Below are 25684 nucleotides of genomic sequence, written 5' to 3'. Positions count from 1 at the left end.
TCTCCAAGCTGATGCATTTCATAAAGGATACTGGCGTGGAGGAGGAGAGGGGAAATATACATTTTTAGTTCTGCCTGCTTACAGTTCCTCAAGGTAACGTCTGCAGAGGGGATTGGGTGAGAAATTCAAGTCATGTCTGGTTTCTCATCACCCAGCCCTGGACACCCCTGTGTTTGTGCAGAACCACCACCACAGGAGCCTATTTCATGGTACCAGAGCCAAACACCAAATAACCACTTCATTTTATTCGTGCCCCATAGGTCTGAGCTACCAGCAGAGCTGAGATTTGGAGTTCAATATACTAAACCCATCCTCTGGGAAGAAATCTCCAGTTTAATTCAACTTGTGCAGCTAAACTCTCAGGCCTTTCACTCAAGCTGTAATGCAGCTGAGAGCAAGAGCCAAGTTCTTGGTGTTCAGCCCAGACTGAATCTATTGCTTTTTTTAATGTAGATCATAAAAATCTGTTCACATTTAATTTATTATTATCGTAATATCATTATGGAACAGTAGTAAAATGGTTTAATTTATTGGCTGTTTTTCACACCAGGGAGGGAGGATGGAGCAGGAGTTGGGTACTGGCAACTCAGGGGTGTCCTGTGCTGCAGACAACACATCTTATGCGTGTATCCTCTGTCACCCCCAATCCCCAAAATTTGTGTGTTGAGGCTGGGTGGGTTATTTTGGCTTCTCCTGTAATCGCTGGGGCCAAAGAGGTTCCAAAAAGAGGCTGAATGAGATGAGACATCTTGTCCCTAGGTGGGTACCTGTGTCTTCCCTGGCATCAGTAATGGACACAGGAAGAGAAGTCTTCCATCGCAGGGTCATTAAGGTTGGAAAAGCCTCTAAGATCAGTCCAACCATTCCCCTGTACTGCCAGATCCTCCACGAATCCATGTCCCCAAGTGCCACATCTATGGGACTTCTAGATCCCTCCAGTGACTCCAGCACTGCCCTGGGCTTGAGCACCCTTTCAGTGAAGAAATATTCCCTAATATTCAATCTAAACCTTCCCTGGTGCAACTTGAGGCCATTTCCTCTTGTCCCATCACTTGTTACTGTGCAGAAAATGTAAATCCCCACCCAAAGGGGGCTATAAGGATCTCCAGTAAGGAGACAGCTCACCCAGAGAAAGGACACACTCCCTAAAGTGTTCAGGACAAGTCCATGTGCCACAGATACACCATCTTTGCCATCAGCTCCCCTGTCAGTGCAGTCTGGCACGTGGAGCCCATTAAGTCCCTTACATTCCTTGAAGTCACACTGAGTGAGACATCCCAGAGGCTGCTGGGCTCCCTCTCGGTGCCTCTGAAGTTAATTTGCATCCCAGCCACTGCACAAGTAATGAAGTAGTTTGGGGGAGAATATAAACAGTGGATCTTAGGCTGAGTGGTTTTATGCAGGGACATTATGTTATGGAGCCAGCATCCAGCAAAGTGTGGCCAAATCCCAATGGCTCCGTAATCCCAAAATTTCTCAGGCAGAAGCAGGGGTTTAGCTGGCTGTCGGGGCTGCAGGTTTCTGCTGTTTAGAGAACTTCTTGATGCTTTGAGGACTCAAACCCGGCTTGGGGACATGAGGATGGGAGGTTACAGGGCTGGCAGAAACCTTTGGGAGGAGCAGGACTGATCCCAGCTAATGTTGACAGGAAAGTAATCTCCTTCAGGATCAAAATAATTTCTAGGTTTGCACTGTGTTGTCTCCAGGGGGAACTCAGGTGCTTATTGAGGCTGAATATAGAGGATTTCTACTTCCAAAACATCCCTGGATAAGTGAAATGCTCGGCTCACAAGTGAGGGAGGTGCAGTGGAGCAGGTGATGGGTACTGAAGGAAAAGTTGACAGAGGGGACAAATGGTCAGATGTACAAGGTTTCTCTTTAGAGGTGTGTGTCAGAGCTGGCTTTCTCCAAAGATAAATTTTCCTTGCTCCTTTGTCAAGCAGCACAAGTTTTCCCAGCATCAGTTTGCATCTCTTTGTGTGACTGCAGGGATGTGAAGGTCTGCAGAGAGAATGACAGGTGATGGATTTGGGCAGGAAGTAACAACCTGCACCCCTACAAAAAGTGTGGACTTCGGATGGAGGCTTGGGCTCAGCTCTGTTTGTCTGAGAGTTTGCAAAAGAATAAATTGGAATGGAGGAGTGAAAGGCTGGTACTGGATGGTTTTGACTTCCCTGCATCTGAAAACTCTGTGAAGCTGTTGGGCAAATCTCTGGAGCTGCTGGTTTAGATGGATATTTGTGCCCTGAGCACCGCAGGAAAAGCTCTGACCTTGTCCTCTTTGGACACTGAAAGCTCTTGGTCTCTGAAAGTGCTGCTGACAGCAAAGCTAAAAATAGTGCCAGGAGGGCTGGAGGGGAGGGAGGGAGAGCGCCCAGGAGCAGCACACTGATGGGTCACCTCTGTGCCTCTCCCCAGGTGCTCCGTGGACAACCGGGTGACCCGGGTGGCCTGGCTGAACCGCAGCAGCATCCTCTATGCCGGCAATGACAAGTGGTGCTTGGACCCTCGGGTGGTGCTCCTGGCCAACACCAAAACCCAGTACAGCATCCTGATCCAGGATGTGGACGTGTACGATGAGGGCCCCTACACCTGCTCCGTGCAGACAGACAATCACCCCAAGACATCGCGTGTCCATCTCATCGTGCAAGGTAAGAAAAGGGAGTTTGTGGAGGGCTTGGGACTTTGCTTTCTGTTCCTTTTGCCTTGGTGTTTTCTCATCCCATTGCTCCTATGTTGAGCATTTGACACAGCTTGGTGCAGAAGTAGAGTCTGATCCACAAGCTTGGATTGTCCCGAGCTGGGTAATGACTTTCACAGAATCAGAGAACCTGCTGAGTTCTCTGGACCCACAAGGATCCACAAGGATCATGGAGTCCACTCCTGGCCCTGCACAGCACTATACCCAAGAGTCACACCATGTCTCTGAGGGTGTTCTCCAAATGCTTCTTGAATTCTGTCAGGCTTGGTTTTATCCATCTTTGCTGACATAATCCCAGGGCTCTGCTACAGGCTACAGATATATCCATCCTTGCCATTAGCTCCCCTGTCAGTGCAGTCTGGCACGTGGACCCCATTAAGTCCCTTACTCCTATGTTGAGCATTTGACACAGCTTGGTGCAGAAGTAAAGGCTGCTCCACGAGCTTGGATTGTCCCAAGCTGGGCAACGACTTTCACAGATTCAGAGAACTTGCTGAGTTGGAAGGGACCCACAAGGATCCCCCAGGATCATGGAGTCCAGCTCCTGGCCCGTGCTTCTTGAACTCTGTCGGGCTTGGTTTTATCCATCTTTGCTGACATAATCCCAGGGCTCTGCTACAGGCAGCTCTTCCTCCCAACACAGTCACTGGCAGACCCGCAGTGCTGTTTGTTGTTGTTGTTGGTTTTTGATGTTTTTTTGTTTTCCAAGCTGGAGGCAGTGCTTGAAGTAAAACTTGTGTTGGGTGAAAAGAGAGAGCTGACAGATTTGTGTGCTTTGTGGGAGTGTGTGTATGCCTAGCAACAACATGTGTTTGTGTGTTGAAATTCCATACTTCTGGAGGAGGAAGAGGAGGAGAAAGACCAGCACAGGGTGCTGGAGTACTTTTGGTGGCTCAGTGGATGCCTACATGTGCTCTTCAGCAAGTGTGTGAGCACACACAGCTTCTTGAGAGGGGACAGACAGGTGTGGCCACATGAGATGGTCAAGCAGATGGACATTCAAGGAGGAAGATTGATCCTGTGCCCATGTGGCAGGGCAAGAGCTGGACAAGGGGGAGCCTCATGGAGGGACACACAGGAGCCTGATGAGCTCTTAGCCTGGGGGAAGATTAATGGAAAATTCCTAATCCCTTGCTAGCAACCGTTTTTTTTCATGCTGCTTCTTCTGTGATTTGGCCGGGAGCCCTCTTAACATGACACACCGGCTTGAGTATTGGAATCTCGTCTCGGGCTAATTTTCGAATGCTGATGGGTGTATTGATTTGGAAACAAGCTGGGTTAAAAAGGCATTGGTCTTGTACACAGAGTAGGGTTGAGCTAATCCACCGTCGATATTCCAGGCCTGAGCACTATTGACAGCCTAATGAATAGAAGTGGGGAAAAAACCCAGACTCAGGGCCTTTATTTTTCTTCTTCCCTCCCTTTTCATTTTCCTTTTCCTCTTCAAGCAATCAAGCTGACTAACCAGAGCCGGACTTTCTCCATCTCCATTAAGCACAGAGGGAAAGAGGATGCATTGCCAGCCCTGGTTCTGGCTGTTTATCTTGCAATCTCTTATTACCTGCTTGAATTTCTTAAGCCAAAGTCGATCACCAGCAAGTTCTGAAGTCGCTATCAGATGCTGGGGTGCTGCAGGACAATTTCTATCTGTTCTCTTCTGATTCCCGTTTCCTGACCTAAATTTCCTGTATCACCAGACATCCAGACCCAGCCCTCCCGTGTCTTGCTGTATCATTAGGAAGAGATATTTGGGCACTGCAGGAAAAGGTCAGAGCTTAACTCCTTGCAGCAGTTAAGTATGGGATGATTCAGTGATGGGCTCAGTCCTGTAATGTGCTGAAGATCCTCAGAAATTCCAGCTCTGGAGAGCAAGCCCCCTAATTTGAAAAGCTGTTCTTTGGCTCACCCAGCCCTTTCTCAGAGCAGGACATGAAAGTGAATTATCATGTCCAATTAAAGGGAAACCTGCCTTAATGACCTCGATGAAAATTGGGCTGTGGTGCCAGGATTAACTCTCCTGCCTTGGAAAATGGGCCCTATAAATATGTATTCTGGAATAATCCTGTCCAAAACAACACTCAGCTTGTGGGAAATGGTGCTTATTCCCCCTCCTAGGAAAGCAGAGTCACTCAGCACCAGATTTCAGGGGTGTGCCAAGTTCAGCGCACAGCCCTGGGATATTTTGCCCCTTCCTGCAGCTTGATAAGAAAGGAGAGGTGATTCAAGGAGGTGGGAAAGGGGGTGTCTCCCTTTAAAGAGATTTAACCAGGTAGAGGAAGGAGTGCAGGTTGCTCTAAGCAGGTCCTGAGCTTCTCCTTGCTGCACCAGGAAAGGGCCTGGGGGCAGGAGCGCTCCAGCCTCTCAGGATGCAATTAAATCGTGCCCCGGGGCAGGCTGTGCTCTCCAAAGGGACTGAATGCTGGGGGGCAAGGAGCTCTCCCCGTTCCAGCCAGGATGGCTCAGCCTGCTGCTCCCCCAGGATGGGTGCATATCAGCCATGCCCAGACACTGAGCCCATGCCTGCATCCCTCCTCCTCCTCAGGTTTAGGGGATATCTCTGGGAAACAGCCATGGATGGAGGGCATCTGTGGGTTTGGCCAAGGGCTGATGGAGGGAAGCAGAGCTGTGGGAGGGGGGAGAGCAAAAAACAGCAGAGGGATAGGGGCGGGAGAAGGATATTCCATCAGGGTACGAGGGTCAGGAATGATCCCCAAGGAGAAAATGAGGTAGAAACACCCAGAGCTGAGGATGCCCACACTGCAGCAAGGGGTGAGCTGCACATTTATTTCTAGGCTGGCTTATTGGATGGCCAAGATCCCAAAATAGGTGGGGAAAAGGCACCTCAAGAGCTAATTTATCCCGTCCCCCTGCAACCAGGCAGAGACCTCGCTGCCAAGCACATGTGAAAGCTATTCTTGAAAATCTTTAACAAAGCAGGTTCTTCAGTCTCCCCAGACAATCTATTCTACTGCTTTGCTACCTTTTTAATTAGAAAATGTATAGCTAATATCTAACTTAAACCTTCTTTGTTGCAAATGAAGTGGAGTTTTTCTCAGCCTATTCCCAGTGGATGTGGGGAACAATTGATCAGTGTCCTCTGTAATAACCTTTTGCTTTTGGGAAGGTTGTTATCCTGGTGCCCCTTAGCTGCCTTCTTTCTGAAACCATCCCAGCTCTGTTTTTCCCACTTTTCCTCATTGGCCAGGCTTTCAGAAACACTTGTCAGTCTTGAAATCCTGGTACAAAAGGGAAAAGGTGATTGCTGCTGATCCAGGAATAGCAGGTCGGTGCCTCTGTGCTAATGTGGGACAAATGAGCTCAGGAATGAGACAGCAGACCCTTGGCACTGAATGCACCAAAGTTCAGACCTGCTATTTTGGGGACTGCTCTAAATGGGGTCAGGCTGGTGGTGCCAAGCTGATGTCAGCCAACAACAGAGCTGCCAAAGGCACAGGGAGGTTCTCAGCACCTGGATCTCTCCTGGACAAAATACACCCAGATCACAAACAGAGCTAAAACGAGGAGCTCAGGGAGCATCCCTGTCATCTGCAGGGTCTGGAAGGTGCTCCCACTCCTTCAGTGCTCATTCCTTCTTAGGAGGAGTTGCCATAAGACCAGACAAAGTGTCAGAACTCTGGCATCCCTCTGGGTGTCCAGAGTTGCCAGGACCCCTGCCAGGGGGCTCAGAGACCCTGGCACACAGCCCAGAACACCTGTGGGTTTGATTATGACCCCTGGAGCAAATTACCAGCTTTGTATGAAGGCCTGAAAGCCACAGAAGTTTAAGTAGTGTAATAATAAAATTATCACAGGGTGGAAAAGTAGATTTTGGGATTTTTAGAATAGGGGTTTTGGGGACAAGATGGAGGGACTTGGGCGTGTCCAACCTTTCTTCTTCTTCTTCTTGGCCTCCATCTTCTGCTGTGATGGTGGCACTTTTGGATTGGTTTAGAGTAGAAGTTCACTGTCTAACATGGGTGATGGGTATTGAAAAGTAATTGTAAACGTGTTATACATAGTTTGTAGTTTATAGTATAAAGAGATAACACCGCCCTAGGGGCAGGCAGAGTGCCTCTGTCTGTCCTGCTGAGCAGACCTAGGCTGGACAGGAGGAAAATTTTTATAGATAAGATATAATAAACAACTCTGAGACCGAAAACTGAGGAACTCCAAATCATTCTTCGAATGCACGGGCTGAAACAGAGACTGTTCATGTGTCAGACAGGACATGCAGTGTCTGAGCTTGGAGGCTTGAATGGTGATTTCCCAAATTCCTCTTCTATTGGACCTCCCCTCCTTTTCCCACATCCTTTTCTCTCCCTTCATTTCCCCACATCCTTCTCTCTCCTTTCCCCCCATCCTTCTTTCTCTTGTCCTTTCCCCCATCTTTCTCTCTCTCCTCCTTTCCCCAAATCCTCCTCTCCTCTCCTCTCCTCTCCTCTCCTCTCCTCTCCTCTCCTCTCCTCTCCTCTCCTCTCCTCTCCTCTCCTCTCCTCTCCTCTCCTCTCCTCTCCTCTCCTCTCCTCTGGCACAGCCTCCCCTTTCTCCCTGCAGGACATTTCAGCTATTTAAGCCATTTTCTGGGTTCCAGGGTTTAAAGGAGAGAGGCGAGGTAGGAGGAGAAGGAGCTATCTGGAAAGCTGTTATTTGTATTGATAATAAGCCGTCTCCAATGCGTGCCTGCAAAACACTCCCACTGCCTTGTAAGATGCATTAAGGGAAGTTGGCCTTATCTCAGTGCGGGAAATGGACTTGGGGAAGGAGGCTCAGAGCCTGCCAGAGTTTAATCTCACTTAGGCACACGAATTTGCATGATAGAAAATGGTGGAATTTTAGTGCTTAAAAAGAAAGAAAGAAGAAGAAGAAAAAAAGGCAAAAGCAGGCAACTGGGGGGATATTAGCGCTTTCCCTGCTTCTTTATCACTTTTCCTGGCCCTATCTGGCTCTTGCTGTTGTCACTGGAGAAACTAATCACCCCTCCCCCTTTGTTTGGTGTAAATGAGTTTTCCCCACTCCTTCCCGAGCTCAGGTTAATCTTCAAATCCCTGCCTTTGTCTGGGAGTTAATTACCTGCTCGGCAGAGTCGGGGGGCTGTGGACACAGGTGCAGGGGGTGGCAGGGGGCAGAGGTGGCAGTGCTGGTGGCACCTGTCCCCGTGCAGGGAGCAGCACTGCCAAGGTCTGTGCTGGCGAGATAAAGCCTCCAGTGGGGCTGCAGCGCCCCAGCCGGCTTTGTTTCAACCATCAAACTCTGGCCAATTAATTTTCCTTTGATGCCACAAGTCCCTTTCACTCTTGGGACATCAAGGAGAACTTTTTGTTGCTGCTTTGCTGCCTGGGTGCCTGGGAAATGCCTTTGCTGGGAGGAAGGCTCAGTCGCTGTAGTCATCATCACCTTACCTGTGAGGCAGAGCTTGTGCCACCAATGCCTGCATTGCACATACCTGGTTTGGGAGCAAGGAGGGTGTGACCGTGTTCACAGGGGTCTGAGGATGAGGGAAGAGATGAGGATCTGACTCTGAGTTTCAGAAGGCCTGATTTATTATTTTATAATATATGCTAGATTAAAACTATACTAAAAGAATAGAAGAAAAGGTTTCATCAGAAGGCTAGCTAAGAATAGAATAGCAAAGAATGATAGCAAAGGTTTGTGGCTCGGGCTCTGTGTCCAAGCCAGGTGGGCTATGATTGGCCATTAATTATAAACATTCAACATGGGCCAATCACAGATGCACCTGTTGCATTTCACAGCAGCAGATAGTCAATGTTTACATTTTGTCCCTGAGGCCTCTCAGCTTCTCAAGAGGAAAAATCCTAAGGAAAGGATTTTCCATAAAAGATGTCTGTGACAGAAGGGAAAAGGGATTTGCCCAGACACTGGTCATATTTGAGGCCATGGGCTGGAGTTTCACACTGGGTAAGATGCTCCCCCTGCTCCTGGCATGGATTTACTGGAGTGTCCACACATTTCCCCCTGTAGGAGCAGCTATTCCTTCTAGAAGCAAAAGCAGGTTTAGATAATAACTCCTAAAAGGCATGGGGGAGCTGGAGAACCTCCCCAAAGCAGTGGAGGGGAGGAAACCAGTGGCAGGAAATGGAAGTCCTCCCTCGCTTTGCCTGTGCTCTCGGCTCCTTTGACTGATGTGCTCCTTCCCCGGCTCTCTTTTGTCGCTAATCACCGGCCCTCTGTCAAAGCATCCTTGCCTTTTGTACCAGGGCTGTTGTGGAGGACTGAAGGTCTCCCACACGCTCTCACGCACTGGCCTAGTTTTTGGCTCTTTATCCTCGTTTTGCTCTGCCCTTGGAGAGCATCTCTGCAAGTCCCACATCCATTACTGCCCCTGCATCTCTCCATCTCCCTCACACCCTCGGATCTCAGCCCTTGCTTCTCTGGGGTGTGCTTGTCCATGTTCCCCTGTGGAGTGGCCTCGTACCAGGCCAGGCTCCCTCCAGCCTCCCCAAAGTCACTTGACCTCTTTGCAAATCAGTTTAACATCTGTGAGGCAGAGATAATAGTTGTCACCTACTTCACAGGGGGGTTGATGAGGATTAATTCATTAATGTCGACAGAGGTCTTTGAAGATGGAGCGCGCTATCTGAGAGCTAAACGTTATTATTAATTAGCAATTATATCGTGGGGTGGGAGCAGGGAGGGAACAGAGACTCCAGAGTCTGTACTGTGGAAGAGTTTGCTCTGGGCTCACTTTCTGCCCTTGCTGCAGCTTCAGGCTGCCCCAGTTTCATGTCTCTGCTGCTGCTGGAGGGAGCCAGGCACGCTGCATCCCACTGGGGGTGTGTCCCAGCATGCTGCTCCTTCCTGGAGCTTGTGGATGAGCCCACTGGTGTAAAGAGAGGGAGGGATGGAGAGGTGAACAGTGGTTGAGTGAGTTCACATTATTAGGAGGGCAAATTGGTAATAGGGAATTTGGGATGAAGTCATAGAATCCCAGAATGGTTTGGGTAGGAAAGGACTTTAAAGATCCCCTAGTTCCATCCCCTGCCATGGCAGGGATACCTTTCACTATCCCAGGCTGCTCCAAGCCCTGTCCAGCCTGGTCTTGGACATTTCCAGGGATGGGGCAGCCACAGCTTCTCTGGGCAACCTTGGCCAGGACCCCACCACCCTCATTTTAAAAAACGTCTTCCTTATATCTACTCTACATCAAACTTTTCAATTTCAAGCCATTCCCCTCCAGGCTTGCCTGGCACCCCAGTGATGAAGTGGGGCCAGGCACTGCCAGAGTCATGGCAGGATGTATCCTGTTCCCAAGGAGAAATAATTGGCAGGAGACTGGAGCAGAGGAGAAGGAAGATCCAGTGATTCACAGGACACACAGATCAGTTTAATTCCCTTCCTGTTTTTCTTTCTCGCATACACCCAGGCTGTGGCTAATTCCTGTTTGTGTCCCCAGTGAAGAGCTAATGCTGTCGTCCTGTTTGTCACTGGGTTCCTGACAGAGTCCTTTGTGGTCCCCTCCAGATATCAGAGGGGCATTCCCACCTCTGGCATCCCCACGGCTCCACTGTTTCCATCCTCCCTGGCTCAGCTGTGTGCACTGCTGTGGCAGCGAGGAGTGCTCAGTGGAACTCTCTCTGCTACTCCCTCAGAGCTGCGGAGGTCACCCTCGCATCACCCCTCTTCTTGAAAACAAGAGTCTGCTCCTCTTTGAGCCTTTCTGAGCACGCGAGCTCCCAGCAGCCCCGTTCACCCAGCCTCTCCAATGGCTTTCAGGAGGAGGTCACCCGCCTCACCCAGAGCCATTCAAGAGTGACTCTGCTAATCCCTTCTGCGGAGCGGGTGAATCCGGGAGGCCAGCGGCGCCGGCAGCTCTCCAGGCAGGGAGGACTGCGGCTGGGGAAGATGAAACAGAAGAGCCTTATAAATATGAGTGCCTGGCAAAAGATTTTGAGAATATTGAAACTATAAGCAATATTGAAATGAAAGCAAGCTTTGAGATACCTTATTTACTGAACAACTGGAAAACAATGGTGTGGCTGGCTGAAGGTAATCCCCTTTTGATGAAACAACACCCTCTGCTTGCAGACAGCTCCGAGGGTCAGAGCAGACCCTGCCAGCTTGGCAGAAGGGGCCCAAAGAGTAGTTTTTAGGGTTTAAAATGTAACACAGTATGGTAATATAGTGATTCTTATAGGCTGTATGTAAATGCTATGGGATTTGTATATTGTACTAGATTGGTTAGTGAGAATTAGAATATTCAACACAGAAGAAGATTTATTGTATTGTAACGGGAACCTCGCTCTCTTACGCTCTTGCTGTCTTTCCCTTTTACTCTCTCACCCTCTCATCCTCTCTCCCCCTCTCTTCTCTCGGGCCTGCTCTGAGCTGTGGCTGGCAGCTCCCAGCCGGGCCCTGCACCCAGGCCCTTTGCAATAAACCCCAAATTCCTAGACCTGGCTTCAGAGATCTCTCATCTCTGTCCATCCCGACTGTCCTACCCCCTACCGCTCCTACAGACTGCAGCTGTGTGTGTCTCTCCAGATGTGCAGCACATCCCCTTCCTTCCCCATGGATTTACCAGCCAAAGGGGTGGCACAGCAGCACCCAGGATGCGCGTGGGGTACTCCCACTGCCGCCTGCGGTTTCCAGAGGAGCGCTGTGATAAAGCCGGTGGGGGTTTAATGAGGTCACTGCAGTTTAATGTTACTGCAGTAATCTCTTTTGTTTTACTACATTAAAATATTTGTGGTGGAACGGTTGGACCACTGTAATGCGATATCGCTACCTTAATGTTATTGTTGCCATGGCGACACTAATGGCAGCTCAATAACATTATTGCAATTTAATCTTACGACAATAAAATTAAGGGTAGAACAGTGAGACCCTGGCTCTGTAATGTTACTACAGTAACAGCATTGTTATCGTAGCCGCGGGAGCGGAGTCAGCCCGCTGTAGTGCAACGCTGGTGCCGGCGCTTTGTTGTTACTACAGGAGCAGGAGCATCCACGGAAAATCGCAGCAGGGGATGAATGGGAGGAGACGTCACCGGTGTGCCGGTGCTACTGCTACCCTGGGGCTGTCAACATGGGGAGGTCATGCTGTAATCCCGTCATTTATTCATCTAATTCCTCAATTGTGGTGTTTTTATCGGGGTCTGTCCTCTTCTCCCTCCGTTGCTGGAGCTCTTTGGAGCGGGTCTGTTGTTTTAGCGGCAGTAACTCTGCAGGGAAGGATTTAAAGCACTGCCTCCGTCTAGTTCCAGATCCTTCTGCCTGGCGTTTTATAGCATGTGGCTGTTATGGAGTGATAACGTTTTATATTTATATGTCATCTTTCAATGTGAAGGATCCTAGCACAAGCTACAAATTACTGCCGTGCTGCAGGGCCAGGCAGACAACCCGACACACACAGTGTGCCAGAGGAGGAGTTTCATCCAAGGGCACTGATTCCTGTGCAAGTGAGAGTCTCCTTTGCCTAGAGGATTTATCCAGAGTCCCCAGACTTTGTGAGGTGGGGCACAGATCTTTGTGCACCCTAAACCATGTACCCCAAGAAGCATCTTCCATCACTGGCATGAGTATGGGCAAAATTCCTCCTTTCCTGGCTGGCAGCATTGTATCAGGGCTGGAAAGGCATGGGGGGACAAGGCGCAGGTGACATCTCTGTGCCATGCAGGGGCTCGCTGCAGTTTTCTCCAGCCTCCAGGGGAGGGAGGCAGAGCTGCTGATCAGTCCCGAGCATCGCAGAGCTCCCTTCATCCTGCCCAGACCCAGCACTCCTGGGGATGCACACTTGCCATGCCCAGGGCTGTGTGCTTTTGGCTGAGCGATGTGCCCACGGATTTATGCTTGTCATGCCCAGGGAAACACACTTTCTGTGTCCAGTGATTCGTGATTGTTTTGCCTGGGTATGAGCTCTTGCTGTGCTCAGAGATGGGCACTTTGTGTCAGGAGATGCAGGTTTCTTGTGCCCAGGGATGCACTGTTGATGTGCCCATGGATGCAGGCTTGCCATGGTCAGGGATGCACTCTTGCTGCCCCCAGGGATGTCAGCTTGCTGTGCCAACGGATGCACAGTTGTAGTGCCCAGAGATGCACTCCTGCCATGCTCAGTGATTCAGGTTTCCCAGGGATGTATGGTTTGTACCCAGGGATGCAGGTTTGCCATTCCTAGGGATGTGTGGTTTGTGCCCAGGGATGCAGGTTTGCCTTGCCCAGGGATGTGTGGTTTGTGCCCAGGGATGTGTGGTTTGTGCTTAGGGTTGCAGGTTTGCTTTGCCCAGGGATGTGTGGTTGGTGCCCAGGGATGCACGGTTTGTGCCCAGGGATGCAGGTTTGGTTTGCCCAGGGATGTGTGGTTGGTGCCCAGGGATGCGGGTTAGCTTTTCCCAGGGATGTGTGGTTTGTGCTCAGGGATGTGTGGTTTGTGCCCAGGGATGTGTGGTTTGTGCCCAGGGATGCAGGTTTGCCATTCCCAGGGATGCAGTTTGCCATTCACAGGGATGTGTGGTTTGTGCCCAGGGATGTGTGGTTTGTGCCCGGGGATGTGTGGTTTGTGCTCAGAGATGCAGGTTTGCCATTCCCAGGAATGTGTGCTTTGTGCTCAGGGATGCAGTTTGCCATTCCCAGGGATGCACTCCTGCCATGCCCAGCATGTGTGCTTGCCGTGCTCAGGGATGCACATTTGCTGTGCCGCCCCACCTGTCAGCCATGTGCCCCAATTGCCCATCTGAACTATCCACCTCCTCTCCTGCTCAGCAGGCAGGAGTTTCCCTCTGCTTTTAGCCCCTGTGCTCCCTCCCAGCTCCTCAGATCTCCATCTCCAGACGGCTCTTTGGCACCTGAACCTGGGGGTGTTACAGCTGCCCGTGTTCCTCCAGCCCAGCCCAGTCTGGGCCTGCTCAGTGCAGCAGCTGCTCCGCTCCCCTGGTGCCTCAGCATTTGTTCTCTCTCCATGAGTGTTTGGATTCTGACCACCGCAGTAATTCCTTGTTTGTCCTTTAATAAAAGACCCGTGAGCTCCCCTTGACACGGGAGCTGGAATCGCTGGGGCCTGGGGCGTCCTGTGTGCCAGCTCTTTGTGGCAATCTGGTTCCACATCCATCCTGCCAACCCTGCTCCTCTGGGGGTTACTTGTTTGAAAACATGAGCAGCAGCTCATCTCCCATTCACTGTTTTTCTCCATCATTTGCTTTATTAAATATTGATTTTCTGTTGCACTATTAAACCTTAAGTCCTGAGCATAAATTCAGAGTTGATACTTTAATCTGGCTCTTCTTTTTGGCCTTTAAAACTGATTTTTCTGGCCAGTCTCTCTGGAGGAGAGTCCAGAAGCAAAAACCTGTTGCAGAGGCTTGGGGAGTCAGAGGATGAAGCAAAGGGCTCTTCCCAAGATATTTTTGTCTGTTTCGTGTAGTCTTTGCCATGAAGGTGGCATCCATGGGGATCCTGGCCTGCAATCCTGCACAGACCTTGAGTGAAAGGAGGTTGGGGAGGAATCAGCCAAGTTTTTTCAGGGAATTTTGTACATTACTGTCAGCCGGAAGGATATAGCCCTCTCTTTTTTTGGTAGCACAGAGAGATTGCAATCTGGAATGGGAATTTAGCCTGGAGCCACTGCGTGGGCAGGGTGGCAGTGAGGCATCCAGCCTTCCACGTGCCTGGCTCTGCTCCCTGGGGTTTGCTGCCTTGCTCTGCCAAAATTGCCCTGCTTGGGAGCAGGACTCTGCTGAGGACAGGAGCCACAGATGGCAATGCCTTGTCCTAAATGCGTTCCCAGCTCCTGAGTGGTGCTGCACAAATCTGTGTTATTTTACCCTACAAATCCTCAGCAAAAAACAATAAATGTCCTTGGCCAAAGCTGCAGGCAAAGCTAGATGAATGTGCATGGTAGAAAGCCACCAGCAAGGCGGGAGCAGTGCAAGTGGGCACTAGCACATCCTTGATGGCCACGGTGGGTAGCTCTGACCCCTGTGAGATCCCCGCTCTCCTCCCATTCCCTATCAGAGAGCTGCACGCTGCCAGCTGCTGCCAAACCCCATGCTGCCAGCAACCAGGTGTCTGAACATACTTCCAGAGCCAAGAGAGCTCCTCAGCCAAAAGGGAGGAGGGGAAAGCAGTGTGGCAGCACCGGCAGGTTCAGGAGGATAAAAAAAAAATTAAAAAAAAATAAGAAAATTAGAGAAGAAAAAAGGCAGAGGGAGGTTTGCAAACGGCTTTTGGATCCCCCATCCAAACGGGGCACAGAACCTGTGCCTGGCAGCTGCTGTGCTGAACAGTGATTTAAAAGCAGACTCCCAGCAGCAGGGAAAGAGGCAGAGGGGGAAGCAGATGTGAACACAATGCTGGAGATAAAGGAGAGGCCAAGGGAACAGCTGCCAAAAAGCTGCTGGGCCCTGCCACCTCCGAGGGCTAGAGAACCTCCAGCAAATATCCCCAGGCTTGAGGGCAGGCTGGGGGGAGGTCACTGGGACAATAAAGGGGGAAACTGGGTGGAAAATGTGGGGTTTTTCACACTGTTCTTGCTCGGGTTTTGAAGGAGAGGGTAAAATGGGTAGAAGGAGCTGCAGTGACACATGGGGAGAGATGTGATTTTGTTTCTTTCTATTCTGGTGATGCAATGGAGAAGGAGATTTAGAAAAACAAGGAGAAGCAGGAAGTGGAAAACAAAAAGGCATCTTTGTAAAAGATGTGGAAATGTGGTTGTTCAAATAAGATATTGAAATGTGGTCTTGATTTGTTTTGGTCTTGATGGGTTTTCCATGCCTGCTGTGAGACAGCATTGAAACACCTTTGTCCTCCAGAAAGGAGGTGAATTTGTACCTTAGTCTGTGACTGGATCCCTGGAAGGGATCAGCATGCAGGGGACAGGGTGGGGAGGTCTTCTTGTTTTAGGTGGATCCATACCCTCATACAGAAGGAATTGGGCCCTGTGAGGGTGCTGAGGCCCTGGAACAGGGTGCCCAGAGAAACTGCCCCATCCCTGGAAGTGTCCAAGGCCAGGCTGGACAGGGCTTGGAGCACCCTGGGACAGTGGAAGGTGTCCCTGCCCATGGCAGGGGGTGGGAATGAGATGATCTTCAAGGCTCCTTTGAACACAAACCACTCTGGGATCCTGTGATTTTTCATTTCTGGCTTACTGGTCCTAGTAGTAGAGATGCCCAAAAGATTTCAGCTGTCCTTTTTGGTAGCATTTTGTATAATTTCCTGGGTAGGATTTGGGACAAGGCAGGAGAGGCCACAGACCCTGTGCTGGTTTGCTGTCCTGTGTGAGATAAGATGAACAGGTCTCAATCCACCCTCCTCTCTGCCCAAGTCTCTGCCCACTGGGCCCCCCCAGCCAACAGACTCTTCAGTTTGTGCCCCAGGCTCTGCTTGCCTGGCCCAGCATTGACACAAGGCATCAACAGAGATGTCTCCTCCATGGTTTGCTGTCCTTGTAATCCCTCCTCCCCGCAGCCAGCCCGAGAGCTTCAGTCTTTGATCCTCTTCCTCTTTTGCAAACACTTCTCCCTGCTTGTGAAATTAAATCTCTCTCACAGTGATTTCCTTCCCTATCTTTTCTTTTTTGGCCGAGTCTGTCTGAAATACTCTCTTTTTTTTTTGCTCCTTCAGCAGCAGGGCTATATAATTGATGGCCTCGCCAAGCTTTCTGCACTGAGCATTAAACCCTTCCTGCCTTGGCTCCGACCGGAGTTCATTACTTTCTGAAAAGCTCTGTTGTCTGTTTGTGCTCAGATGATTGTTGTTGTGGAGGGGAGGATGTCGTCGGCACAGAGAGAGGAGGAGGGGTTGGATTTGGCCAGGGCTGCTTTGTAATCAAATCTCTCTCCCTTTAGCAAATTTTTGAGTGGAAAAGGTCTCTTTTAGTAAAATTGAAATATGGTACCCTCCTGAAGCAGAAGCACAAAACTCAGGGTCTGAATTAGTGCAGTAAAATGTTGTCTGGCTCTTGGGCTGGTGGGAGAACACTGCTTTGCAATATACCCCTGCTCAGCACTGGGCAGGAAGGAGCAGAGGCTGCTACCATCATGTCAAGCTGATTTCCTGGAATAGGCATTTCCCAGGAACCTGCTGTGGTCATTCCTTCCAAGCTTCTGTATCCCAGGAGCTTCCCTGGGAAGGATGAGCCCCACACAGTCCCTCCAGCACCGTGCTGTCCTCATCCTGGAGCTGGGGGTCACTCTGTGTGTGTGTATGCATGTTTTTAAATGATGCAAATCCTTTCTGCACATTTTGGCCCTTCCTGGCAAGACCAAGTGGTGCTTTCTGTGCTTTGCCCTACGCCAACAACGCTCCTGGCTCCCCGTCTACCTCCGTGGGCTTTCCGAGCTTAAAACACAGCAAGGCTGAGGTGATTACAAGGATTGGAGATGCAGTGACACTTCCCTGCCAACAAGTAATTGATTTATTAAAGACATTACAATGCATTCATGGTTGAGCGTGAGAGTTTCCTTTGAACTGGCTCAGAAATCTGAGGGGATTGTGCCTGGTTTGCGAGGGACCGCGGGCAGAATAAATCTGGGCTCCCCCATCACCTCCCCCCCGCGCCGCCACAATTTCATTTCCCTTTGACTGGCGCGAGTAAATATCACAGCTCGACAACTCCAGTCCAGTGACTGGTGTGATCCAATTTAATAGCATTTAAAAATTCAAAGTGATTGTTAGCCAAATGGAAATGTAAGATTTCATACCCAGCCTGCCTTGGGGAGGAAAGGGAGAATTAGGGAGGGTGCGGGGGATGTAGACAAATGGACTAGATAAAAAATAATGGAAAGTAACTTAATTAAGAGGCTCGAGTCAAGTTAAAAACAGTAATGATTTTGAATCGGAGAACCACAGGTATTAAAAATGAAAGGGAAAGAGGAAAGAAAGGAAAGGAAAGTGTGGATAAAAAGCCTCCAAAATGATTAAATGGGAGGAAAAAGAGGCATAGGAAGAATGGGGTAAAAATAGTCCATCCATGTAAAGTAGGAGCACATGGGGAATAGATGGTGCTGGTGATGAGGCTGGGCATTAGGAAGACAAATAGGGGAATTAAAGATGCTCTGGTGGGGATAATTCCCTGTGGCTTTTCTGGCATTCTCGGAGGCACGAGTGTGGCCGAGAAGAAGGCTCGAGGGCTTTGTTTAGGAGGAACAGGAAATGAAGGAGCAGTCCTAATGGGAAAGGAGAGCAGCCCCCGCGTTCTCCAGGCACATCAATATCCTTCCCTTGTGGGACCATCGCTCCCTGCTTCTCCTCTGCTTTTAGCTCACTCAAATGTTGCTTGGTTGGGTTGAAATTGGCGATTGGAATTTTAATTGCCCCTTTATGTACAGGGATACACAGCTGTGTCTCGGCGGCCTGATGACTGATTCTTAACTGTGGAGCTCTCATTCCGTGCAGCCCAATGGAAATACCTGCCCTGACAGCCACCCTCGCTCTCCCTGTGCCTTTTTAACGTGGTTTTCCAAGCTCCACAGAGCCTGAGAGGCAGGTGCTGCAGAGCGTTGATCTGAACAGGCACTTCTGGCCCATTTGATCTTTGGGTCTCATTTCTCCATCCATGAAGGGGGAGTAATAACGCTCCCTTATCTCCCAGACTTTGGATGATAGGGATAAACCACATTTGAAGGTTTGGGAAGGACAGTGAGCCCACTGTCCATCATCCCACAGACTCTGGATTGTTGGTATTTGCACTCCTGCTTGTTCCTGGCACCTTTGGCCAAGATTTGGGTTGGTGCCCTGGGCTTGGGGAAGCTGTGAGTTGGCCTGGAAATGTGCCTTGGGATAGGATGAGGAACCAGAAATATTCTATGGGAGGGATGAGCAAGGCTGGGAGGGCTCTTGGAGCCAAAGAGGGAGAGACTGAAAAAGCAGGGATGTAAAGAAATGGCTAAGAGGAGTAAGGAATGCATCAGGGCATCTTTGGGAAGGTAGGCCTGCCTCTGTTGGAGTGATGCATTAGTCACAAAAGTTGTGTTCCCATGGGGATAGGAGGAGTGGCAGCACATGGAGGCATGGATCACCTCACCTGTGGTTCATTTTGAACTGCTGGACCTTGCTGACCTCCCACTTCACTAGCTTTGTTCTCCCACTTCACAAGCTTTGTTCTCCCACTCTGTTCTCCCAGACAAACAGTCTGGGCATAAGTAGCAGCCTCCAGACCACCTAATCAGACAATAACAGGGCTGTGCTCCCTGCCTGATCCATTAATTTTTAGCTGTTGTCAAAGGCAAAGACGGGAAGAAGCCTAAGCAGAAGTAAAAGCCCTGTCTGGAGCACGAGGGCACCTGGAAGAGCTGGAGCTCAGGAAGGATGGGAGGAAAGGAGCTGTCTGGAGACAGGCAGTGCTGGCAATGGAGGGATGTAAATAGATAAATGAGACAAAAAGGGCATGCATAGACTCAGAAGGTCCAAATAAACTCAATCAAAACTTGGGACTTCCGCATGGTTCCACATTAACACCACGAATCTCAGTGGTTTATGAAATAAAGGCACCGGGTCCGGCAAGGCATTTGGGGAAGCACAGCTCATCCTCCTGCGGGGGTGGGAGAGCTGTGTGCTCCGCCTGGGCACGGGCTGGCAGCTCCTCGAATTAGCTGAGTGTCAGGGTGGAAGTGTAATCACAAACACTTTGTGCTCCAGCCCTGGGAGAGGAGGGAGCACAAGAGCGAGAGCGCCGAGATAAGAACAAATATGCAAGAGCATAGTGTGTTTTTAATGGAAGGGAGATTTATTTCTCTCTGTGTCTTTTTAAGCCTCTAGATAGATCATAAAAAAACCCAGCCCAACCCACACACAACCTGTCTGCCTGAAATAGCCGAAATGTAATTTAAAGAGCATCATTTTAACTAATACTTCACTTCAGAGACACCTGCCCTATATTCATTGGAGATGCAGGCTGCATTAGAGCAACTGATTTATCTTTGGAAAGGATGTTTGAGCTCCTTTGTTCCTGTCACGTCCTTTTTGAGGAGGAAAGTGGTACAGGGCAGTTTGGCTAGCTCAGCCCTTGGCGTGATGCCCACTCTGCATGGACAGGGGAGACAGGGAGAGCCCCCCCTGCTCTCCAGCAGCAGAGTGGGGAGCAGGAGGGTGGGGCACGGCCTCTCTGGCTGGTTGTGGGGAGGGGAGCTGGGGGTTTGTGCAGGATTTAGCAGGACAGTGTGTGTTGATGGATCAGATGAGCAATATCATGGATAATTGCTGTCCATTGGAGATTCCAGGTTGGCTGGGAACAGCTGTTTGCAGGTACATCCACTTGAGACATGTCCTAAACTAGATCTGTGCGTCTGTCCCCATGGAGAAATGCCCCCACATCCAGTTCCTGTGGCCATAGGTTCTGGGTATCTTATAATTTCTTATGTTGTTGTCTTTTTCATGAGCCTGCAAGGATGAGAAATTCTTGTCATTACATTGATGGAGAGATGAGACCAAACGAGACCAAGGGTTTTGCCAGGAGCACTCTGGCAGAGCCAGCATCCATCCATCCTTCTCTGCACTTATTGACCCACAGCAAGGATGCTTTTCTATGATTAAAAATAAAGGAAATTCCACAAATCATGCTTTTCTCTCGGGGTGGAGGAAAGGATCCTCTGTTGGCCTGCATCCCCCAGCTCCCAGGCTGGTCCTAATCATCTCCAAGCTGGGGTCACCTATGGAGGATGAGGGAGTGTAGGGATGAGTGTGAGGAAAGATGGGGAGAGGAGAGCTGCTGTGAAATCCCTCGCTCGCCCTTTCTGATCTGAAGTTCACTTGTAATATTTTCCCCGGCTCGGGTTGCTAATGCGTTTTGTTCTCCAGAGTGTGCGTGGCCCGGCTTCCTGCGCAGCCTTTAATTAGTTTCTGGATGATGACATCTCCGCCGAGAATCATCTCGTCGTGTCCCTCCGATCTTGGGGGGAGATAAAGGAATCTAATAAAGACATTCAGCATTTCGAGGTGATGGGTTTGACAAGCTTTGTATTAGCCACGAGTCGCGTTCAAACTTTCTGGGGTGCTGTCAGCACGCTCTGGCTCGTCCCCACACAGGGATTTTCCCAAGGGTCTGATGGAGATTTCACTGGTACCCAGTGGAATGAGAGGAGCTGGGGACCCTGCGTCCCCTGTTTAGGGTGTGACAGAGTCACTGTCACTTTGATGGTCACCGTGGAGGCAGTTGTGAGAGAGGCTGTCGTGCCTTGAGCAGAGGTGTCAATAATGCTGGAAAAATGATGCAGGTGTCTTAAGGATTCGAGATCCTTCAATTTTCTGCCTTTCATGAGGCGTTGCTTGGCTTACAGGGGGAATCCCAGGTGGCTCGGGGTGCAAAAACTGGAAACTAGATCCGTGCAGCGTGTGTGGAGTTGAAAATGAGATCTGTCTAGACAGGGAGCTGAACTGCCAAACACTCCTTGTTTGGCTGCATTTCTTCATGGATAATAATGGAAAAACTTTGCTTTCATATCTTTCTTCTTGTTTTCTTTTCACTCAGCATCATTAGACTCATTTTAAAGGAGGCAGCGAAGTCCAGAGCTGTGCCACATCTTCCTTCAGGCATTGTAACATGAACACAGAACTCTCCCAAACCTGACAGAGGGATTCTGCCTCCTCTTAAAGCTGCTCATTAATAGCCACACAAAGAAACTCTGGTTTGATTCCCCACAGGTGTGGGGCTTGGTGTTAGGTTTTTTTCTTCATTTTTTTTGCTAGGAAAAATGATGCAGATCCCTTCAAAATCTTGTAAACAGGGGAGTGAATCTAGTGAGGCAACACCCTGACTCCTTAGGGAGCTGCTCTTTATCCAGGCCCGTGACCTGGACCCATCCAGAAATCAGGGAAAAATCCTTGTGCTCCAGCCCTGACTCTCCTATTGTGCCACGTTTATTGTGGTGTATCCCTTGTTGACTGCAGTAGTAGTGCTGATTTATGCTGTCGTAAGTGGAATCAGATTGGGCTCCCTTTTGGCACTTAGCTGTAAAGTTTGTCTGCAGAAACCCTGCTGTTTATGCGGTGAATTATACCCACGTTCACAAATACTTTACTAATGAATGATTGGGAACGTCTTGTTTCCCCCTCCTCCTCTGAGTTATTATGATGCTGTGCTGTATAACCTGCTGCAGAGACGGGCGTAAAAAATCTCGTGTCCTCCAAGCTTCCCTGCAACAGGAGCTGCTACCTGACTGGGAAATCATTTAGACACATTTCGGTGCCGTATGACACATCTCATTACGCCTCGCTTTAGAACGAGCAATTGTCATTAGTTATTTATTAATTGCTTATTAAGGTCGTTATGTATGTCCTCTTTGTTTCCAGCCTTCTTTTTTCATGGCTTGGGCTGCTGCCAGGTTTGTGAAGAGAGGGATCAGTCCCTTGGTGAAGCTGTGCTGAACATGGGAAGGAGGTGGTGGTGCCAACCCAGGGTCCAGGCAACCCTGGGAAGCAGGATAGGCACCCATAAGGGTTTCGTGTGCAAACCTTTGTGACTGAGCAGGCTCTGAGGCTGTGTCTGCCCTTCCTCACACGTTTGGACAGGCTCAAAACAGCTCCTGATATGATGGAAGGACGATATGAAGGAAGGATGAAGTGATGAAAGTATGATATGACAGAAAGACAAAGCCCTCTCTGCTTTTCTCTTAACTATAATTGTGTTAGAGCAGCACAAACTGATTTAAAAGCCCATTATAATACACCTGTAATTGAAGGCACAGGGCTCTCAATTTGCTCCCTGAAGGCAGAAAGCTTTGAAACACAAAGGAGGGAGGAGGCACCATGGAGGTGGCAGCCAGCACTGCACCTTCTCCTGAGCTGGCAGCTGCAAAGTGCTCTGGTTACACCTTGGAGGAGTCCTGGAGCTGGACATTGGGTCCCCACCTTTGGCAGACCCTCAATTGCCTGAGAGTGGGTTTGGCTTGACTCAGCATTGCTGTCTGCAGGGATAGGACACCCAGGACTCCCCCTCACCCAATCCCAGTGGCAGCACCCATGGCAGCAAACTCTGTAAAACACATGGAAATCTGAGTGTGACAGCAGCAAGAAGCTGTTATGAGCAGCAGGAGAAGCATCAGAAAGCTGCCAGTGCACATCACAGATCACCTGCAGAACGCAAGTCTGACTCTCCCTCTTTTTCTTTCTTCCAGACACTTTTATAGTTGTTCTTTGTTGTTTCCTTTGATCTGGAGCAGATGTTGCTCGTGCTGGAAGATGGAAGTTTGCATGTTTTATGAAAGGGAAGCAGGACTGGGCTTAGCAGGACAGCCACTCTCTCCCAGACCGTGCCATGGGCTGAGACCCCTTGGCTGGGGCAAACACCTGCTCTGCCTCACTCCTACACCAGAAGGGGTCTGCTGGTCTGGAAAGGTCCCATCTGTATTTCTGCACTATTGCTTGGCTCCCAAAAATGTGTAGAAAGGGGGTAGTTAAGGTAAAAAATTGCAATTGCTCCTTGAAGAAGGAGTAGTCAACTTGGTGAGGCTCATTTGAAGTCCTCTTGCCAATCTGAGGTGGAGAGGTTGTTCCAGATGCACCCTCCACACAAACTGCTGTGTGGCTGAAATTTGGGGTGCTGGGGTGTCAGGAGACAGAGGTGGAGACAGGGGGTTAGGGAGAGGACAGCCTGGGCAAGCAGCACAGTCAGTACATGCCAGGAGGGTGGGTGGGGAGCTGATGATGATGGAAATGGAAGTGGCAGGGCCCAAGCAAGGAGGCAGAGCTGGTGATGGTTATACAGTTTGGGATGAGGTATAAAAGGCGTCTGGAGGAGTAATCAGGGAAGGCCTCAGTGCTGCAGTGGGTGCTGTGGGAGAGGAAGCAGAGGAGGTGGCAGAAATGCCCGGGGAGCCCCAACACATTCCCAGGACGTGAAGATCTGTGTGCAGCACTGCTGTGGGATGCAGGCACGGGATCTGTGAGCTGCACACCTGTGCTGGCAGGAGCGGGTGTTTGGAGGTGAAAGCAGAGCAGGGATATGTCTGTGCCAGTGGCAGGAGGGTGTCTGTGCGCCAGGGAATAGATGTGTGTCGGCAGGCACATATGCTTGGATCCAGAAAGACATCTATCACCTGCCTGAGCACCCTCGAACGTGCAGCTCACCATATGCTTTGGTTAAATATTTAAGCAAGCTGCTTTCTGTCCTGGGGACTCCTTGTGTGCACCACATTGGGGCGAGCTGGGGGCATGCCCAGGGCACCTGGTGGGGGCTGAGAGAACCCAGAGACCTTCCCCAGAACCCGTGGTGAAGATGGAGGGGGGAAAAAGAAAGAGTTTGATCAATAAAGCACCAGCCTGCCTGTGGGGAAATCTGTGCAGTGTCACCGGAGCAGCTTGGCCAACACTGCCATGTTTAATCACTCCCGAGCAAGAGAGATGCTGAACACAAAAGGACTGCCTGCAAGGAGAGGGTTCCCACCTGGGAAGCCTGCATTTACTTAGCTTTATTTATTTATTCATTCCCAAAGGGGCACAGCTCCATCTGCGTCCTGCTTTCGGCACAGGAAATGTCTCCTCTGCCCCACTGCTGCAGAAATGCCAAGTGCTGGTGAAAGTCCTTTAATGCAGAGGGAATGGAAGCGCCAGTGACTGTTAAATAATATTCAATATATACTTGGATCATTTATTTATTAAGATTTCCCTCCCTACTCTGGCAAAAGCCTTACAAACACCTGTTGTGTCTCTAGAAAGGCATTTGGAATAGTTTGTGCAGTAAAATATTCAAATATTTAATTAGCATACAATAACCACCGTGTTAAATCCTACCACTGCATAGACAATTCCAGACTTAGTTAACAGCTTCAGTGACGTTTCTCTGGTTTTCTTCCCAGATGTTCTTGCCTCTTCTCACTCCAGATGGGCCACAGTAAATTGCATCTCCCTCAAAGTGTCCTGGGCTTGCCGGAGTATGGTGAACTTTTGCCCTGTTGCACGAGCAGTTTGAGCTGCTTTTTATAGAATTATGGAAAGGTTAGAGTTGAAAGGGACCTTAAAGACCCTCTAGTTCCATCCCCTGCTGTGGGCAGGGACACCTTCCACTATCCCAGCCTGCTCCAAGCCCTTTCCATCTTGGCCTTGAACAGTTCCAGGGATGGGACAGCCACAGCTTCTCTGGGCAACCTGTGCCAAAACCTCACCACACTCATTGTAAAAAACTTATACCTGTTCTAAATCAACCCTCCTCAGGTTAAAGGCATTCCCCCTTGTCCCATCAATCAAAGCCAAGTTTAAATTGTTTTAATTATGTTTTATAACCTGGTCAGTTGATTTTTGTCTCTCGCCTGGGTAGGTAAAAGTGGGTCTGTGCAGTCCCAGAGTTGCAGTGTAAAGTCTGACTTGCCTTTTTTAAAGCCTCTGCAAAACAAGCTGAATTGGGTCGATGTGGATTCAGCAGTTAAAAACATCAGAAAGGTTCCTCTGTGATGCAGCAAACAGCACATTAAAGATGATGGATATTGCTTTTGTTTTTTTGGGACTTAGAGCTGGAAGCTCTTGCTGCTTCCCAGGCAAAGGTGGGTGATCACTGCGCCTCTGCTTGGCTCTTCCCACCTCTCTCTCCAAAATGACCATGGTAATACCCCCTTGGCCTGTTTTTGTTGTGGAGACCACACACTCTGTGTTTTTAGAGCCTTCTTGGATTTCCTGGCTGGCAGTCCCAGCCTCACCAGGAACACAGTGGGGCAGTCATAACGACGTTGTAATTAAGTGCATCTCCTCAATGGACCTGGCCATGGGCAGAGCATTCCCAGCTCTGAGTGGTCTCATGAGGAATGTGCTGCCCCCTTAGTGACACTGAAGCATATTAATATTTTTTAGGTGTTGTCTTTGTGCCCTCCAATGTCCTGCCCCAGGGCCCCCTCTCTTTGGGATCAGCTGATCCAGGGCTGTTCTCCAGTGCATGATTAGCAGATTAGCCATCATGCCCAGAGCAGCAAAAAAATGAACTCCCAGAAGCCCTTCAAAACAGAGAATAATTCATTACCCACCTTGATTTCCACTTAAAATGTACTTTAACTACACTTCCAACTACAAACCCTAAATCACCATCATGTTCACAAAAAATCCATCATTTTTT

General features: G+C 49.7%; 1 protein-coding gene across 5 annotated transcripts in view; it reads left to right on the top strand.

Annotated features, from left to right (window-relative positions):
* LOC128948301 (protein CEPU-1) overlaps window positions 1-25684 on the top strand; it is a 392012-nt gene that overhangs the window by 337348 nt on the left and 28980 nt on the right. For all 5 annotated transcript variants that reach the window (XM_054292954.1, XM_054292958.1, XM_054292957.1 and 2 more), the window contains one exon: window positions 2419-2651. In XM_054292954.1, coding sequence (XP_054148929.1) covers window positions 2419-2651 — 233 coding nt within the window. The remainder of the gene's footprint in view (window positions 1-2418; window positions 2652-25684) is intronic.

The sequence above is a fragment of the Melozone crissalis genome, unplaced genomic scaffold, assembly GCF_028551555.1.
Source record: "Melozone crissalis strain CALT ecotype California unplaced genomic scaffold, PUWL_Pcris_2 ptg000120l_1, whole genome shotgun sequence".
In the NCBI taxonomy this organism is placed as follows: domain Eukaryota; kingdom Metazoa; phylum Chordata; class Aves; order Passeriformes; family Passerellidae; genus Melozone; species Melozone crissalis.
The sequence above is the reverse complement of the archived record's forward strand: the minus strand, read 5'-3'. Positions and strand labels throughout refer to the sequence as shown.